Source organism: Cydia splendana, chromosome 13 (genome assembly GCF_910591565.1).
Source record: "Cydia splendana chromosome 13, ilCydSple1.2, whole genome shotgun sequence".
Taxonomy (NCBI): Eukaryota; Metazoa; Arthropoda; class Insecta; order Lepidoptera; family Tortricidae; genus Cydia; species Cydia splendana.
Genome location: NC_085972.1, coordinates 21,014,783 through 21,033,372, shown reverse-complemented (window position 1 = coordinate 21,033,372; position 18,590 = coordinate 21,014,783). Strand labels below are relative to the sequence as shown.

The following is an 18,590-nucleotide window of genomic DNA, read 5'->3' as shown; positions in this document are numbered from 1 at the left end:
ATGCTATAGCTAACTAAGACGAGTGGAGACACCTCGTTTTAGACCTAAAAATCCTATTTCTCCGTGTGCTAGCCATACTTCCACACAGTGGATTGGGACAGCAGAAGTAAGGCCGGAAAGGGGTAATATAAAAGTGAATATATAAGTATATAGATACGGGATAATTGGACTAGAATCTGGCTTCTTTAAGAAGTCTAGATGACAACCCAAATCTTCCAGATCCTAGGGGGTGACCCTGTCTTAATAAATGCAGGAACTGCCAGGTCCCCACCTGGGTTTTATCAAAAACACCGCAAGTTAGTAATCTGCGCTGTAGTTGCCACCGTTAGGTTACCTGCACAACTTACTAACCCCCCAACACTATGTTGGATCGGAACTAGTTCTCTCTAACCCATAAGTATGAACGAAACAACTCACTAAACTAAATTAAAATTAATATATAGAGTATTCCAACCAAGTTCATATCAGTGCTTAATATCACTAAAATAAACCAGGCCAAAACACTACACATATTAAACACAATTAAAACACAAACTAATAAATTTTCACTGGAAACAACTCAAGATTTTACAATCTTTAAGACTCTATTGACTTATAACTTAGACTTCACTTAGTATATTATAACACACTAGCGCTTGTCTAAGCACAAATCAATAAATAATTAAAATTCACTAAAAATTACAAAACCACTATGAACAATACTAACTTTACAATATTAATAAGTCTATTGATTTATAATTTAAACTTTACTAGTACAATATTAAATACTAGCACTTGTCTGAACCACAAATCAATAAACAACACAAAAGGTATTAAACCCACTAAAATTAACACAATCTAAATGTACTTCTCTAAAATTATTCAAGTAAAACCCCACAACAAATTACACTATATTATGCTCCAATCCAAACTCTACCAGCATCATGAGAAACTAGCAAAGTCCAGGTCAGGACACAATATAGGTAACCTAGATAGACCTAGCTAGAGAACCGACGTCCGACGGTTTGCGGAAGGCAACGAAGAGTGATCCCGTAAGGGACTCTATTGATCCCTACCTTAGATCCCGTCATCCCTGCTATTTCCCACTTCCTTGTACGTCATTGGTTTCCCAATAACCAATACTGAATTTCATAATTTCGTACAATCTTTTCACTAATTACACCTTATTCCCTAATTAAAATAAGGTCGAATTTGACCTACTTTAGGGTGTGGTTTAAACTATTTCTTTACGCCTATGGGATTGACACTACAGTTTTTATTCTAACCACCGTTTGTTTTTCTATATGAGCACATATTGTAGAACTCCGCCCCTTTCTAAATTCTTTATAATATGGTTCAATTTTGCATAGAATATTTTAACCAAAACAAACATTATTCATTCATATTTACGACGACGTGTGAAATACGAGTCTACGCACTTGAAACATAAGAAACCAAACTGATTTTTAACAGATTTTTAAACTATAAAGCTTTATGACATTGAAATAAAGTTCAAATTATTTTATGAATAGATATCTTAATATATTGGTTTACTATAAATTACTAGGCCCTCCAAACTTTGTTTCTAGAATTTCAGATGGCCCACTTGAGATATGAGAAGAAATATAAATACTTAAATTACCGTGGGACACAATATTGGAAATTTAACCGACTTAAAAATAGAACAATACTATGTTCACATATAATGTTAACATGGAAGGGAGCCTCTGACATGTTACAAACTGAATACTAATATACTGAATATTTTTCTGAAATAATTTAATTTGTTCAAATACTTTAGAATTGTTTATATATCTTGAATTTTTAGATGGACAAATGTCTTGAAGCCATATATGATTGTTTTCTCTTCTAATTTCCTGGCCTTTTAATGACCGCGCGTGACCATACTCGTACCTACTCGTACGTACATCAACAATATGAAACCCTTACTTTTTTGAATGAGTGCGCCTTTAAGCTTTGATCTTATTTTGTTTTGTTATTCGATATGATAATAGTAGTTATAAAAACACGTCCCGCGCGTATTTTTTTTATTATGGTCCATGAAATACCTATGCCCCACCAGTCCCACCACGCATAAGAATCGGAACTGTTATAAACGCGAAAACGTGAACAATTGAATGAGTTTTCCAATATGACTTAAGTACCTACGGGTTTTAATGAGTGTGGGGCAGACTTATTGGTCCATAAAATCATAGCATATACCTAACATAACAGATTTAGGTATGGCCAGCGGAGGACACTTGACACATGAAAAATACATAGGTACATATACTTACTTCAGTGAGTTCTAATTCCAGCGAAATCATAATGGTCTAAGTGCGAGTCGTACTCGCCCACCAAGGGTTCCTTACTTTTAGTATTTGTTGTTATAGCGGCAACAGAAATACAGCATCTGTGAAAATTTCAATTCTCTAGCTATAACGGTTCATGAGACAGACAGACGGACAATGAAGTCTTAGCAATAGAGGAGGACAGCCGGACATACGATAGTATTTTTGCCCAAGCTGAAAGGGAGACCTTCACTTTCACTCGGTCAAATAACCTTGCTTAAACATGACCTTAGCTTAATACTTACTCATGATTTTAAATTACATATATAAATTACGTTAAATCATACGAGTATATGTATGTCTTAGAGGACTTAGAGCATTTATGTACACGCAGCCGTCTGTAGATAGCGTCCGCCGCTTCATTTCCGCGTGTCCCCGGCGACGTAATCTAAATGAGCTTACTATCAGCGCAAGTGCGGTTGACAATGCACCCGAAATAAACAATGCAATGGGTGCAGCGCGGGATGTAAATGGCAATAGGCGCGCGCGGCGGCCACGGCGGCAGCGCCTTGTAGGGCGCGCGGAGCCCTCGCGGGCGGCGCGCGCGGGAGGGGGGGAGGCGGCCGCGCCGGCGCAGGTATATAGCGGCGCGCCGCCCGCCGCCGCCTACTGCCGCCGCGCCGACCGACACCCCCACCGTGAGTGTCACCTCCTTCCTTATTGTAACTTGTGGTGGAATACCAGTAGTGAAATTAATCTTATGATGCAATTAAATATCAATTGCAATTACTGTAAAGTGCCTAAGTGGAGTTCCTGCCTGTTAATTTGTGACGTGCCTTTTCACTGGATTTATTATAAATACTAAATTTTTCTTTAAAAACGTATCGCTTTGTTCAACTGTGTCAAAAACAATTGCCTCCCAGCGTTCTATTAGCTGGTCTAATTTTGGATGGCAGTTTTTTTTACATGCTTCAAAATCTTTTGTGATAAAAAAAATAAAATAAAAACTTTTGGGAACTGATTAACATCATATAGTAGTTATGTAAGGTTTGTGAACGCGAGACTTTTTTAATCTGGAGACAACACCTCAAAAGGGTTTGTTCAAGTAGAACAAATCTTTTTCATGAAGAGAGCGTGAAGAAACGGGAAGCAGAATTAAGAAGAGTGTTTATTTGTTTCAGGACGCTGAGCGCGGTATATTGTCCAGTAAAAGCGAGTTCGTGAGCGACAGTCATCAACATGTGCGACGATGATGCGGGCGCCCTCGTAGTGGACAATGGGTCCGGCATGTGCAAGGCCGGGTTCGCCGGCGACGACGCGCCGCGTGCCGTGTTCCCCTCCATCGTGGGCCGCCCGCGCCACCAGGGCGTCATGGTGGGCATGGGGCAGAAGGACTCCTACGTGGGCGACGAGGCCCAGAGCAAGAGAGGTATCCTCACTCTCAAGTACCCCATCGAGCACGGCATCATCACTAACTGGGACGACATGGAGAAGATCTGGCACCACACCTTTTACAACGAGTTGCGCGTCGCACCCGAAGAGCACCCTATCCTGCTGACAGAGGCCCCGTTAAACCCCAAGGCCAACAGGGAGAAGATGACTCAGATCATGTTCGAGACCTTCAACTGCCCCGCGATGTACGTCGCCATCCAGGCCGTGCTCTCCCTGTACGCCTCCGGTCGTACCACCGGTATCGTGCTGGATTCCGGAGATGGTGTGTCCCACACCGTCCCCATCTATGAAGGTTTCGCCCTTCCCCACGCCATCCTCCGCCTGGACTTGGCCGGTCGCGACTTGACCGACTACCTCATGAAGATCCTCACCGAGCGCGGCTACTCCTTCACTACCACGGCCGAGCGAGAAATCGTGCGCGACATTAAGGAGAAGCTCTGTTATGTGGCGCTAGACTTCGAGCAGGAGATGCAAACGGCGGCAGCATCGACGTCGCTGGAGAAGTCCTACGAGCTTCCCGACGGACAGGTCATCACCATCGGTAACGAGAGATTCCGCTGCCCCGAGGCGCTGTTCCAGCCTTCCTTCTTGGGCATGGAGTCGTGTGGCGTTCACGAGACCGTGTACAGCTCTATCATGAAGTGCGATGTCGACATCCGTAAGGACCTGTACGCCAACACCGTACTCTCCGGTGGCACCACCATGTACCCCGGTATCGCTGACAGGATGCAGAAGGAGATCACCGCGCTGGCTCCCTCCACCATCAAGATCAAGATCATCGCTCCCCCCGAGAGAAAGTACTCCGTATGGATCGGCGGGTCCATCCTGGCGTCGCTGTCCACGTTCCAGGCGATGTGGATCTCGAAGCAGGAGTACGACGAGTCGGGCCCCGGCATCGTGCACCGCAAGTGCTTCTAGACGCCGCCTTTACTCAACGCCTTCCCCGCCGTCAACTTCGCTTTTACTCAAACTTTATACTCGCTTCGGCTTCAATGTATTTATTTTGTATTCGCTGTCGGAGACTGCACGCTCTTGCGTTATCGTGTAAGTGGGTTAATTTAAGTTTACGTTGTTTAATATAACTTTTGTTACTGACTGCCTAATTGATTAACCGACTTCAGAATGCCCTCTTACTTTAACTTGTGTAGAATATTCAAACTTACCTAAATGTTAACCGAATTTTTGAACACGAGTTAAGTGTATGAAAACTAGATAATGTCAAGGTGGTCAGAATCATGAGGAATTAGGTAATTTTGATTCGCATCGATACAAATTTTGCACTTTCTTTAGCTACACCGCTCTCACACAGCCACACAATTGGCAGCTCTAGCTTTGTCGCTAAACATGGTGCTTTCTCAAACCATAGCTGAATGTGCACTATTATAACCTAAGCACTTTATTTTTAGCTAGAATGCGGATGAGTTCCTTACAAGGCGCACTAGGCGCAGGTATTAATAAATCAAACCGAGAGCGTGAATCGAAGTGGTTTAAATTAGCGGCACATCGATGCGCTGCCAATGATCGGTTGTCATCGAGCCGCAAATAACCGCAGCCGGTCGACTCTGCCGGTGCTTCTTCTGAGGCCTAAAGCGATAAAGAAAGCCTGCATTGGGATAGCCTCTGCATAAATAGAACCTTACTCGCCTTGAGGAAACTCAAAGTTTCCCACATACCCAATTAAATTACTTTATTCCGATTACTACCAGGCATATCTGTTTAGATAAATACCTGAGCATTATTCTCAATCAATGAACTGTTGAAAATTCTCCGTGTTTATAGAATGCTTAGCTATAAGACGCGAACATTGTGCCGTGGTGTCACGCGAGCCCAGCCACGGCAGGGGCACGCGACACGCGACAATTTACGCGCCGCCGCGGCACCAGCTCAGGTCGCCTTAATTAGAGCGTGGTAGCCCAGGCGAACGGGAAGTAGCTCTGTGAGGTAGCTCAATTTTTTCCTATTCTTACTAGAAATTATATCTACTGTTGTCGGTGTAGGAAATAGATGTAGAGGGTCGCCGTTCAATCACGTGCAATAATAACTAATAGGATACATACCTCTGTACTGTCTCTCTGTCTGTGTGTGACATAGACCTCTACGTCTGTGGAAATCAGTTGAGCTTAGATTTTAATATGCGAGAATGTGGTCAATAATTGAATAACTCTCGAATTTCACTTATGGTTGGCGTCGAGTTTTGTAACGATACACAATACCTACACTGTGTAGGATTGTTAGTATTAAAGCGTTTTAGCCTCAAACATATGTATTTAACTTAGAGTCTTAGTTAAATACATATGTTTGAGGTCTCGATATTATCGCAAGTTCTAGACGACTACCTACTTGGGTAACTAAATGCTTGGAAGATGACAGGAAAGTGAAACAACGAATCGCGTAACACTGTTATATAATCATATTTATAATATTAAACTTACAAAAGATGTACGCGTGTATACGTACGTTAGTGACTGTACACCGACCCGGACGCGAGTCGCGGGCCTTTAGCGTTTCCTTTTCCCTTTGCTATTTACAACCTTATGTACACTACCACGACATCGACGACCTTACTAGTTGCGTTGTATCGTAATCGTTTAACCTCATATAATGCTATACAACATGTACCAGAGTTTCCACAACTCGGTTTAGATTAGGCCACTACACAACATGCAAGAAGAGAGTTAGGATCGGTCATCACACCACACAGAGCACTCAATGTCATGCAGAAGAGGGCGCGGGCGCGAGCGCGGGGGCGGGAGCGGAGGCGGGCGCCTACAGCAGGCGCGTGTGCGGCGGCGCGTCGTCGTCGCTGTCCACGCACTCGAAGCGGATGTGGCGCGAGTCGGCGCGGCGGCGCTCGGCGTCGGCGTCGGCGTCGGCGTCCTCGGTGGCGTCGGGAGCGCCCCCCGCGCCGCGCGCCGCCAGTCACACCTTGTCCTCGCCGGCGCCCGGCGCCGTCGACCGCACGAACTGCAACACACGCACACGGTCAGCCTCGGGGCGGGCGGCGCGAAGCAGACGTGCGCGCTTCGGGGTACTCACGCTGACTGTGGTGTTGGTGGTGGAGTTGGCGCGCGGGCGGAACGTCAGCACGCGCCAGCGACGCCGCAGCTGCGCCAACACCTCGCCGTTGCAGAAGCAGTACAGCACGGCCACGCACAGCCCCTGCAGCGAGGAGCTCAGCGCGGACACGTACTCGTACAGGCGCCACCAGCTGGCGCTCGGATCTGGCTTGTACGGCATCAGCAGATACTGTAGGCCCAGCAACGGCGCCAGCAGGCACGTGGCGCGCAGTGCGTGGAGTGCGGTGGCCGTGGGTTGTGCCGCGCCTGCCGCCGCACCGCCCGCACCGCCGCCCGCGCGCAGCTTTGTGCACAGCACACGCACGATGTTGCACAGAAAGCCGAGGTTGAGGAGTACGGCCACGCAAACGAGCACGGCCAGCTCGAGCGGCGGTGCGCCATCGTCCGACCAGCACATGGGGTCGTCGGCGGCGGCGCGGCGCGCTGCGTAGATGATAGCGGAGGGCAGCGGCAGCAACCAGCCGAGCGCCAGCAGCGCGCGCAGCAGGCGGCGCTCGGACACGAAGGCCGCCACCAGCACTGTGTGCAAGTAGAGCCCCTCGCACAGCATCCACGTGTAGTTGGTCAGCAGCGCGTATTGCAGAGCGGCGTTCAGCGCGCGACACCAGGCCGGTGACGCGGCCAGCGTGGCGGGCGCGCCCACCACCAGCTCGTACCACAGCAGCCACAGCACGTTGTTGAGCGCAAACGAAGCGAACAGGTTCATGTGCACCGTTATGCGCGCGCACCGCAGGCTCCTGCAAACAACCGCAAACAAAACTGAAATAAGATATTATTATCCCGGGCAAGGATGTTATGCAAATTAGTTCATTTATTTCTTAATTAGGTAGTTATTATCTTTTTCAAATTTTTGTAAATTAAAATCAGAGGAAACCAGCGCACGGCAGACATAAAAAGCACAATCTTTACTATTACGTGGGTACACCATTTTTAAGGAAATCACCCTTTTGATTACCTGAAGTAGGCGAGGATGGCTAGCGAGAGGAGCAGCGCGACGAGCGAGACGGAGTACCCAGCCTCGTAGACCGCGATGATGTCGCTCATGTCCTGCGCAGAAACACATGAGTGGGCGAGCGAGCGAGCGAGAGAGATGACAGCGATACGAGAGTTACGAGTAACGAACATCCTCGGGCTTGATGCAGGTGGTGTAGTTGGACCACGGCTTGCCGGTGTTGGGGTGCAGCCACCACGTGCCGTTGCTCGTGCACTGCTTATGCGCCAACACTGGAACAAAAACAAGGTTAAGTATGCTGCGGTTCATCAATCTTCAATTTGTCTTTACAAGCTTAATGTCTCAGTTGTACAGGAAAGTACAAAAATCAAATCAATCAAAATTATACTTTATTCATGTAGGCCTAGCAACAAGCTCTTATGAATCGTACTTAAGTAAACTTGTCGTATTGATATATCTAAAACTAAGACGCCTTACTTCTGGGTATTTATACACCTAAGAAAGTTATATCCCAGATAAATTTTATAGAACAGAATCCGCTTATGATACAGACGCTTATCATATATAATATAATATGATATTTTTAAGAAAAAAAATATTTAAGCGGGTTTCATCAATTTTTGACAAGTTTTGAATGATATCTCATACTTTTGCACTACAAATAGATTTATAAGACAAACGGCTATCGGTTCTTCAATCGTTTATCTCCATTTTTGTCTACCGGATTTTGAAAGAAATGGATACTTATTTTTTTAATGATTTTTTTAACATTGTCTAAAAAACACTTTTTTCGTATTTAGATTGCTGTGAAGGAAAGATCCAATGAATTTATACGAAATCTGCATATTTGGGTTCGTCTTTGACGTCTCGTAAAACGTATCCAAGGGTTTAATTTTAAACTAATTAACACAAAAGTTATGGCCAGAAAACCAATTTTTTGGCCTAAAATTGTTCAACTTTGATGCCAAATATCTCGAAGACAATGAACTTTGAAGTAAATATGGAATACTATATTGCTTAAAGTCGTTGCTTTTAATATATGATAAGCTACAAAAAACATAAGAAAATTAAGGGATTCAGATCGAAGGTCATTGGCGTGGGGGAGCCCCTTAAAGAGTAAGATAGGAACGAATGTACTTCAGTTACGTTAAGTTGTCTGGAGCGTGGGGTGGGTCATCATCTCTTAGTAGAAGTGTATACTGACAAGCGAAGTGCGTGTCGTGTTTGATTCATGGAGTACTGCAAGCAACTTACGGTCGGTGCTGAAGCCGGGCACGAAACCGGGGCACGGCACACGCGCCACGGCGCCCGCGCGCGTCGGCGGCCAGCACGCCCACGTATCGAACGTGCCCGGGCAGTATAGCCCTGTAATATTACAAACGGATTAGCAATTATATATTGAAAGAAAAGTGATTAATTTACGTGCTTATATCAGCCAACAACAGAAGGCTGCTCTGGCAGAAAATATCAAATTGTAAGCTGCGTGTCAGTTTCGTATTTATATCACGAACAAGCGTGTTATATGCGGCGCCATCAATAGATCAAGATATAGGAAATATAGGAATGAACAACAGGTGTAAGGTATTTCAACGATTTTGATACTTTTTTTCGGTAAACTATTGGGTCTAGTCTGGTCTGACGGAGCATTAACTGAGCCGCGGGTTTTCGTACAGTGTTGTGTTTTGCACCGGGTTCGCTTAGGTCTTTTTCCACTGGACAGAAACAGCGTTTGACAGTCTGGTGGTCTGTGGTGTGGGAAGCACAAGGAAGAACCACAATGGGTTGTGGCGCCACAGCAGTAAGTTGTATGTTGTTCGGGTGTGAGCTGACCGGGCGGCGGCACGGTGTTGTTGAGCAGCACCACGCAGGTGGCGTTGTCACGCTGTTCGCGCTCCGGGTCGTTCATGGTGGCCGTGCGTCTCGCCGAGTGCCGAGTGCAACGCGCGGCGTGCCGAGCCGACGCTTCTCTTCGACTAGCGGCTCATTGTGGCACAATCTGGAATTTTAATGAAATGAATAATTAATCAGACTTTTTGATATAGTCTTTTCGTTCGCTCCAGTATAGGCTCCGATTTCACGAAAAAGTGCGATCCCCTTATATTTCGGAGAGTTGTGAAGATATGATATTAAAAAAAGGCTCAAAAGACGCGTATTTACGAGAGCTGTAAGGTGCAAAAAGAATTATTCGAAAAAGTAAAAAAGAATAAAGTTGTGGCCGAAATAGTGAAAACAAAATTCAATTTTTTCCGAATTTTTGATTTTGGCGCTCGATATTTTGGAAACGAAGAATGATATCAAAAATTTGAGAAAACCTCCTCTGGACAATTTAGTCAGCTACAATTTGAGCTTAAAACAAAGACGATCGGGTTAAGAGTTTGCCCCGTAGGTAGTCTAACCTTTTTGAAAATAGTCAAAAAGTCAGAACGACATTTTTCACATAACAGCTCGTTATCGGTGACGGTAGAGTCAGACCAAGAAAAGTCTGCAGCGATTTTGATAGCCCATGCAGTGCAAGTGTCATTTAATACGTCAAATTTCTATGAAATGATGACGTATAAATAACACTTGCACTGCGTGGGCTATCACAATCGCTGCAGACTTTTCTTGGTCTAACTCTATCTATTCCTGTTTGAGACGGGCGTATATAACGTGTTCACTATTCGACAATCTATGCATTTTTGTGGTACACTTTACGGAAAAACTATAGCACTGTTAGGAATGAGATTTAACATAGTAATTTGTGACGTTCCACGGACTTTGGCGGTCGGCACTTCCGTCGCGTAGCGCCACATTAGTATTGGAGCGTCTTCAATAATAGTCTAAGCGCCAACCGTCATAAGGTACCTTTACCAGTGGAACGTCACATTTAAATTCATGTCTAGATGTGTTATCAAACAAAAATATATCATCATTTTATAAACCTAAAAAAATTACATTCGTGCTAATGTTAATTATTTATTTTTCTAACAGATGGCGTTAGTAGTAAAGAAATTGGACATTCTTACACAAATTGACTAAGCCCCACGGTAAGCTTAAGAAGGCTTGTGTTGTGGGTACTCAGACGATACCTATGTGATATTTTCAATTTCAATATTGTCGATGGCGCTTACGCCATCAACAACGATGAATACGAAAGTGGGTTAAAATTTTGGGTTCTGACCTATCTCGCTTCGCTTGGTTTGATTCCCAATTTAGCATTTAAGTTTCTTTTCTGTGAATACTGGAACATTCAATCTTGCTGTATATTCACTGCGGGGGTCAATTTACTCGCATGTTCTGTGACGCTGATGAACTGATTGTGTTAGCAAACTTAAATCGGGTATTTTCAGTTTGAGAAACAGTTTTAGCGTTACTTTTGCTTGGAACTGCCAAATTATAGCAACAAAGGCACATGCTGTTTTGGTCATCCGACTCATCTTGATGAGCACTTAGAAGAGTAGTACCCAAGATAGAGCAGATGCTGAACCCTGGCAGTGCCAAGTGGAACTCAGGTTTGGTGCAACATAGACACACGCTGTTTTGGACATCCGATTCGTCATGATGATTACTTGTTAGAGCATTACCCAAGATAGCTGATGCTGAACCCTGATAGTACCTATTGGAACTCAGGTTTGGTGCAACATACCCAGGCAAATGCTGTTTTGGTCATCCGACGCTGATGAACTGAGTGTGTTAGCAAACTTAAATCGGGTATTTTCAGTTTGAGAAATAGTTTTAGTGTTACTTTTGCTTGGAACTGCTAAAATTATAGCAACAAAGGCACATGCTGTTTTGGTCATCCGACTCATCTTGTTGAGCACTTGGGAGATACCCAAGATAGATCTGTATCTGTAGCTGAACCCTGGCAGTATTTAGTGGAACTTAGGTTTGTTGCAACATAGGCACACGCTGTTTTGGTCATGTCTCGTCGTGTCAAACTGCTGTCAAGAAAAATTTAATATCTTGCAGCCATGGTCTAATAAAACATGGTCTTCTATTCCCAGAGTGACACAGGCCTACGTCACAATAACATTGCCACTTTATTTCAACATAACATGTTACATGGGTACATTATACCTATGGTTAATAAGTTAAAATATTTCTTTATAATTTTATAATTTTCATTTATATGTATTTTATCATAAATTTTACAATAACACGTAATTTTTAATTATTCGTTAGCAATGTCTTCCGATTCACGAAAGAAATTTCAGACGTTCGGGTAATTCTGTTTACACTACTGGCAACACAGGATAGCGCTGTCACATTTGACAATTCGGATCTAGATAACTTCATGCCCTGACCGTCATCCTTGTCGAACGCGTGTTAATTGTTATTTCCTTCTCGCTCAGTGTCAGCAGTCGCAGTGTTTTTCAAACTTTTCACGTCGTAAGCTTGGTAATTAATGTGTAACTGTGAATTAGTTTTTCAAACGTTTGTCTTGTATAGATAAATAAAGTTTAATTTAATACATTAGATTTGTTTTATTTTACTATGTTTCTACATGAATAACTTAAAATTAATGCCGTTAAAATAATTTTCACCGTTGGTTAAAATTCTCCCACATTTTAAAGTTTGAGAACCTGTAAACAGCATGATCACGTAGGCCTGTGTCAGTTAGGTCATTCGCGAATCTCGGAATAGAGTACCAGGCGGAGTATATTATTATACCATGCTTGCAGCAAATGGGCCGCTGCCGATCAAGACTCGAGTGACGATGACGGCGATGTGGCTACCACTTCTCGAGTTGACTACGGATTTGTCGTGTAATAATTTTCTTGTACTTTGAACATTAATATATCCTGCTTATTAATCGAAAAATTTAATATACTGTATACTTATGCGCCACGGCGACTATTATTGAAACTTCGATACGCATGTGGAAATTTTGCAATTTGTTTGTTCACAGGCGTTATGTCCAGGATACTTGTGTTAATCTAAAAATAAAATAATTATCATACAACGTTGTAGTTTTATTTTGTAACCTTTTCCTTATCCCGACTTTCTCGTCGCTCAGCGACAATATTTTTTCGAATTCCGTAGATTCATTTCCAATGTGCTCGATAGTCGTGTGAGGCACGAAATCTGTGATTTTTTTTCAAAATGCTGGAGGTTGTATCAAAAACAAATAAATACTTGCTATTTGGCGGCTTAAGCTAGCTAAATTATGTCGGAAATGGAAGGAGCCGTGTATATTAACTACCTATATTAAAAAAAAATGAGGTTACCATGCAAAACCTTCTATTTCTAACTAACTTAGTACACCACACAATACATAAATGTAACTGGATACTAGTAGCTATAGCTTCTACCGGCACTGAAGAGAAAAGGTAAACATGAACCAAAATGAATTAAACAGAGGGTTAGTCAGCGTAAATGACAATTAATTGAGAAGGATCTCCTTTCATTTGCCGGGAAGTGAGGGCGGAGAAAAACGGCATTGTTATTTTAATTCGACTGATGATGTTGCAAACAGAAGCCGCTGGTCAGATGACTTTCAATCGTCCAAAAATAGCACCGTAATCGTAAATTAGTTCACAACGGAATGAGTAATGAATGCACAAAACTGGAAAGATTAATCGACTTTAAAATTTGATTTTAACTTTTAAGATTTTCACCCATTATCACGACAGTTATTAAATTGGATATCGTAACAGTCGTATGGCAACAGCAAACAGTTGTCACTCAACTCTAGTGCGTTGCGACCTAAAACGAATAATCTATACCTATCTACTGCGGGTAGAAATCCGCGGAGCTAATAAAAGATGTTGATAGCTAGTTTTCTGTTACCAAGAACTTAAAATATAAAGACTCCTTCGACATGACAAATGAATGTACCTATATAATACGCATTGAGTACCATTTCATTCACGTAACGAGTTAATGAGACCTCCATCAATCAGTTATTCATGGCACTGTGAAAGTAATGGCGACGGCACGCGAACCAAAGCCGTTCTCAACGTAACCTTGCTCACTCGACTATCGGAAGTACTTAAGTCACGTACTAAGCTTGCACGACATCCCTGCCCTCGTTTGAGTTAGTTTATAGGTGGACTGAAGACGTTAACGAAAGTCTGTCCGCAAGCGTGAGTATGTTTGTGCTTAGACGCCAATTTGCTCGTCAAAAAGTCTGCAACTCTAAAAACGGGCAGGTAACCGGAAATGGCATACGCACATCCTCGCGTAAGCATTAGGTGTTAAATTAAAATGAGGCGGTTTATGCTCTCCGCAGTTACTCAAGAATCCATTATGCAGAGTGTGGTTTAGATGAGTTGTAGGGGTTTCTTAATTCCGCAAAGTAAGAGCCACGAGCACCTGAACATTTTTCCTGCGCTGTACTACAGGACCAATTAGGAATATTGCTCACGCGGGATTAACTTAGTAACATAGGTACATAAATGTTGCAACAATGGTCATCAATGGAAAATTACTTCATCTGGATTAAATTTTTTTGTGTTGAAATCTCTGCTTTTAATCGTTATTTTATTGACCGAAGCGAAGCGAAGGTCTACGTTTTGACTCGGGCATTTTGCTTTCGTATGTCCGGATGTTCTCCTCTACAGGTCGCAATTCTTAACCGATTCTCGTGAAATTTTGTGACCGAATTTTATGACTAAATAAAATTTTTTTGTCAATCCGGTTTTTGGAAATTTTTAAAAATGGCGGAGTCGTGATACCTGGCGCCTAAACAAATAGTCGTATCGATATCATAAGACTTTTTTCTTTTTGGAACATGTTTACAGAGTTAATAGCAAAAAATGCAGAAAAAAAATATCGCTGGTTTAGGCGGTATTTAGATATTTAATTTTAACTAATTTTAATTTGAGAAGGAGTAGCTAAATTTCGTCAACCCATCTAAGAACTATTTGGCTCAGTTTGTAAACGTTCGCTTTTTCTATTTGCACAGAGGGTCTGGGTTCGATCCCCAGTAATTGTATGCTGGGATATTATAACTTTTTGTATTTTTTAGGGTTCCGTACCCAAAGGGTAAAACGGGACCCTATTACTAAGACTTCGCTGTCCGTCCGTCCGTCCGTCCGTCCGTCCGTCCGTCCGTCCGTCCGTCTGTCACCAGGCTGTATCTCACGAACCGTGATAGCTAGACAGTTGAAATTTTCACAGATGATGTATTTCTGTTGCCGCTATAACAACAAATACTAAAAACAGAATAAAATAAAGATTTAAATGGGGCTCCCATACAATAAACGTGATTTTTGACCAAAGTTAAGCAACGTCGGGAGTGGTCAGTATTTGGATGGGTGACCGTTTTTTTTTTTGCTTTTTTTTTGTTTTTTTTTTTTGCATTATGGTACGGAACCCTTCGTGCGCGAGTCCGACTCGCACTTACCCGGTTTTTTACACATAAATTTCGTATTGTTTTTCTTTAATTTACTATACACCGTGTTTTTATTGAATTCCGTTAACTTCGGGGTATAGTTAAGTACGTTTATAAGAAATAAATGGCATAGTTAATTTTCAAAAAAAAATTTTTTTTGTTTTCTTTTTTGTTTTTTTTTTTTTGTTTAAAAAGTAATTAAATGTAGCATATAGCGTTGTTGTAACACGGGCATTACATTTAACTCAACCAAACAATTGAAATCTGTGACATATCAATGTCATTTCGTACATCAATCGACCGAGATTGTACTTAAGTTTAGTAGCAAATGTATGAACTCATTCTAAACACTAATCAATATGTAAGCCGGCCCTAAGGCAAGTGTACACGCTTGTAGAGGCCTTATAGTAAAAAAATAAATTATGGATTATCTCCGAAATGGACTTAATTAGAACATCGGTGTCTTTGAGAAAGTTACTTGATTTAAGCTCAGGAATGCACCCTTGAAATTAACGGAAATCAAAAAAAACACGGTGTATTTAAAGCTCTTAGCACCATGTTATTTCAAGCTCTGCTCGCGAGGTCTACAGCTCACAGAGCCACTAGTTTAAACAGCCAAAAAAATCGTTTAATGTGGGTTCTCTGAAGTGTTAAAGCGAACGGAATTCCGGAAGTAGATTTTCCTTGCGGCACTTTAAAATAAGCATCGTCCTGACGAAAAAGGGATCGGGGCGACAGGACAGAGGCGGGATAATCAGCGGTAATCCCTGGAACATTCGGTGCCTCCACAATTAGGTTCGATCTTTTGCGTGAACGCTCGACCAATATTAGCATTAGTGGGAGGGGTTTTATTGCGGCTAAGAGAGCTCGGATCCGCAACTTTGAAAGATCGTTTAGTTTTATTGAGACTTTACTTCTTTTTATATATCACAGATTTGACGGGAATCGATTCGAAGGCGTCAAGGTGCAGTGGCAACAGGTGGCGCGTGCCGCCATCGCCAAGTTTATAATAGTGTTGGACTGTTGGAGCTGTTGCGATGACGATTCAGCAGTAACGCGTAATTTTTTTTACTAAGTATGGCATCGATACTGTCAGGGTGCTCCTCGGCAAACATAGTTGATGCTGTAAGATTTTCGTTGGTTCGATAATTATATCTATAGAATCTTTATGTTGTTCATTAAATTTTGTCATAACGGGGAGCCATTGGGGGTTCACGAGGTCTACAGATCACAGATCCGCTAGTTATTTATTAGCCCTTCGAAAGGCCTAAAGTTATTACTTGTGAAGTAAGGACACGCGTGGTTGTCCGCTGGAGGTTGCCCCGCCCCCGCTCGCCCCCGCCCGCCGCGCCCTCACCGCTTGCAACCTGGAACAAATGATAGTGAAATTAACTTCCTTAAGGTGGGATCAGACGGTTCACTCGGATGAATGTTCACTCGAATGAATGTTTCATTTTCCTTTCATTTCACGTTCACACGGCTGCTGGAAAGATTATTATCTTTTTCTTTTCTTTCACTATGGCGTCGAATGAAGTTGTGCGTCTTGGTATAAGTTTAATGTGTGATCATTTAATAAACATTATAACAAACAAGATGCAAAGAAAGTGTCGTCGGTAGTGTTTGCGACCTTGGATCGCAAGAAGAAATTTATTTGGAGCCTCGGATACCTACATGCTGAGAGAACTAGCAGATGAAGATCCGGAATCGTATTGCAATCATTTGCGTATGAATTAAAATAATTTTGTAGACCGTATTATTAGTAATAAGTTAATAGCGAACGAAAACACTAATGAGAGACAGTAAACCTAGCAGAATAAAACTCCAAATTGTACTGCGATACCTTGCTACTGGCGATTGTTTTGGAACTCTGGGATATTTATACAGAGTACCTAGAAATACCATATATCCTACTTTTTTCGTTCCACTTGAATATCATTTTATTGCTTTTACGTTATCTTTGTCTAGCTAGATAGTAGGTAGTACACACAGGATTCGAGAAAAATATGCAAAATCCGAATGAACGTTCATTTCTGTGTTCACACTGTTCATTTTTTGTTCATTCGGAGTGCGAGTGAAAGATGCCGAATGAAAATATCCAACATTGTTGGATTCTTTCACTAATGAATTCATTTTTCATTTTTGGTTCATTTTGGGTTCAGACGTGTCACTTCGAGTGAAAGATGAATAATGAAACTAGAAAATGAACAAAAAATGAACCGTCTGATCCCACCTTTACTCAACAAAATCCAGTGTCAAATAGCGGCTAACTAGAGGGCAGGTTGAAGCATACTTAGAGCACATGCATATTTTGGTAAAGTTGTCAAAATATAGACTATTTTGTGAATTGTGAACTTATTACACAGTTACGTGGACTGATGTAACTGTGCGTTCAACTATTTTCATAAAATAGAGAGCTTTAAAATAAATTCCCGCTTAACTTAATCAAACTAAGTACTCGTATTGTGTACAAAGTATTAAAATTATTGTAATATTAGAACGTGAATTCTAATGAAGTTTGTCATTTATTGCGTAAGCAATCTCAAATGAACAAATATCCCAGCAGCTCCCGCGGCACCCGTCAAGGTTTCCACTCGGGAACGCTCTTCAACAGCCCATCCATTCACCAAATATGTTGTCATGACCATCGATCCCCAGCTCACCTTGAGCCAGAGATGGGGGACTACTCTGCGTAAGTGATGGTGACCTGACGGTTTGGCCTAGCTGTAGGCAGCGATGCACTCGGTTGCGAATAGTAAAGGCTGTGTATTATCATTGAATTCGCAGCGAGTCAAATTTGTGACGAAACTAGTGTAGCATGACCGCGAGACCTCTTATGGAATCCTGTAATCCTTATGAGCGCCGGTGACCTAACGTAAATGTAACAGGCTTCCAAATCGAAGTTCGTGGTTTTGAACCGAGGTTCGTTCCAATCTCCTCGGTTCCGACTTTCCGACCTAAGAAATACCTAATTATTTTTTAATAATTTCTGCTGCTCTTTACGGGAAAAAGTCAAATGGTAGTCGTTTTTGTGTTAACCAGTCCTGATCTTATTTCTGACATTAAGTTGCTCCACGGGTTCCCGGTTTCCTCTATTATGCAGTCGGAAAAAAGGAGGAAGGTATTCGCCCAAGGAAAATGCACTAATATTGATAGCCTGAGCGAGCAACTCGCTCATTGCGATTGAAACGACACAGCGAGTGTCAGTGTTGGTGTGAAATGTTTCGCACATCGGCGGGCAAATCATTGTGTACGATAAATAAATACGAGTATGATCGGAGTTGGAGCGGCTCCGCGGATATTTCCGAAACGCCGGATTACGGTGACGGCGATCATATTCGGATCTATTTTTCTGCTTCGATTGCTAACAAACAACAAACACCAACTGTTTGTTGAATAAATCCAACAGAATATGACATGTAGCCTGTAGGTAGATATTTATTATTATTATTATATAATTAGCCTATTAGTGTGTCCCACTGCTGGGCAAATTATTATTAGTAAATTTCTTATTCTGGGATAGTAAG

The 18,590-nt window shown here is 42.4% G+C and overlaps 2 protein-coding genes across 3 annotated transcripts; one reads left to right on the top strand and one right to left on the bottom strand.

The window, feature by feature from the left end:
* Nucleotides 1-2,906: 2,906 nt before the first annotated feature.
* LOC134796322 (actin, muscle-type A2) lies at nucleotides 2,907-4,817 on the top strand. The gene is made up of 2 exons (XM_063768416.1): nucleotides 2,907-2,968; nucleotides 3,452-4,817. The coding sequence occupies exon 2, from the start codon at nucleotides 3,510-3,512 to the stop codon at nucleotides 4,638-4,640; it is 1,131 nt and encodes a 376-aa protein (XP_063624486.1). The 5' UTR covers nucleotides 2,907-2,968; nucleotides 3,452-3,509; the 3' UTR covers nucleotides 4,641-4,817.
* Nucleotides 4,818-6,493: 1,676 nt separating this feature from the next.
* Nucleotides 6,494-16,398, bottom strand: LOC134796318 (calcitonin gene-related peptide type 1 receptor). Of its 2 annotated transcripts, XM_063768408.1 has the most exons (7): nucleotides 16,347-16,398; nucleotides 9,582-9,747; nucleotides 9,006-9,116; nucleotides 7,923-8,023; nucleotides 7,755-7,846; nucleotides 6,759-7,536; nucleotides 6,494-6,686 (listed from the first exon to the last, which is right to left on the bottom strand). In XM_063768408.1, the coding sequence occupies exons 2-7, from the start codon at nucleotides 9,655-9,657 to the stop codon at nucleotides 6,642-6,644; spliced, it is 1,203 nt and encodes a 400-aa protein (XP_063624478.1). In that variant the 5' UTR covers nucleotides 9,658-9,747; nucleotides 16,347-16,398; the 3' UTR covers nucleotides 6,494-6,641. The 2 variants fall into 2 exon arrangements, with proteins under 2 accessions (XP_063624478.1, XP_063624477.1); XM_063768407.1 differs by having other exon boundaries at nucleotides 6,494-7,536.
* Between the last annotated feature and the right edge of the window lie 2,192 nt (nucleotides 16,399-18,590).

Excerpts from the sequence above, each read along its gene's own strand:
- LOC134796318 (XM_063768407.1), bottom strand. The coding sequence starts at position 9,657 with ATGAACGACCCGGAGCGCGAACAGCGTGACAACGCCACCTGCGTGGTG. Across the intron at positions 9,117-9,581 it reads CAACACCGTGCCGCCGCCCG|GGCTATACTGCCCGGGCACG; the intron begins GTCAGCTCACAC and ends GTAATATTACAG. Across the intron at positions 7,847-7,922 it reads CCTGCATCAAGCCCGAGGAT|GACATGAGCGACATCATCGC; the intron begins GTTCGTTACTCG and ends GTTTCTGCGCAG.
- LOC134796322 (XM_063768416.1), top strand. The coding sequence starts at position 3,510 with ATGTGCGACGATGATGCGGGCGCCCTCGTAGTGGACAATGGGTCCGGC.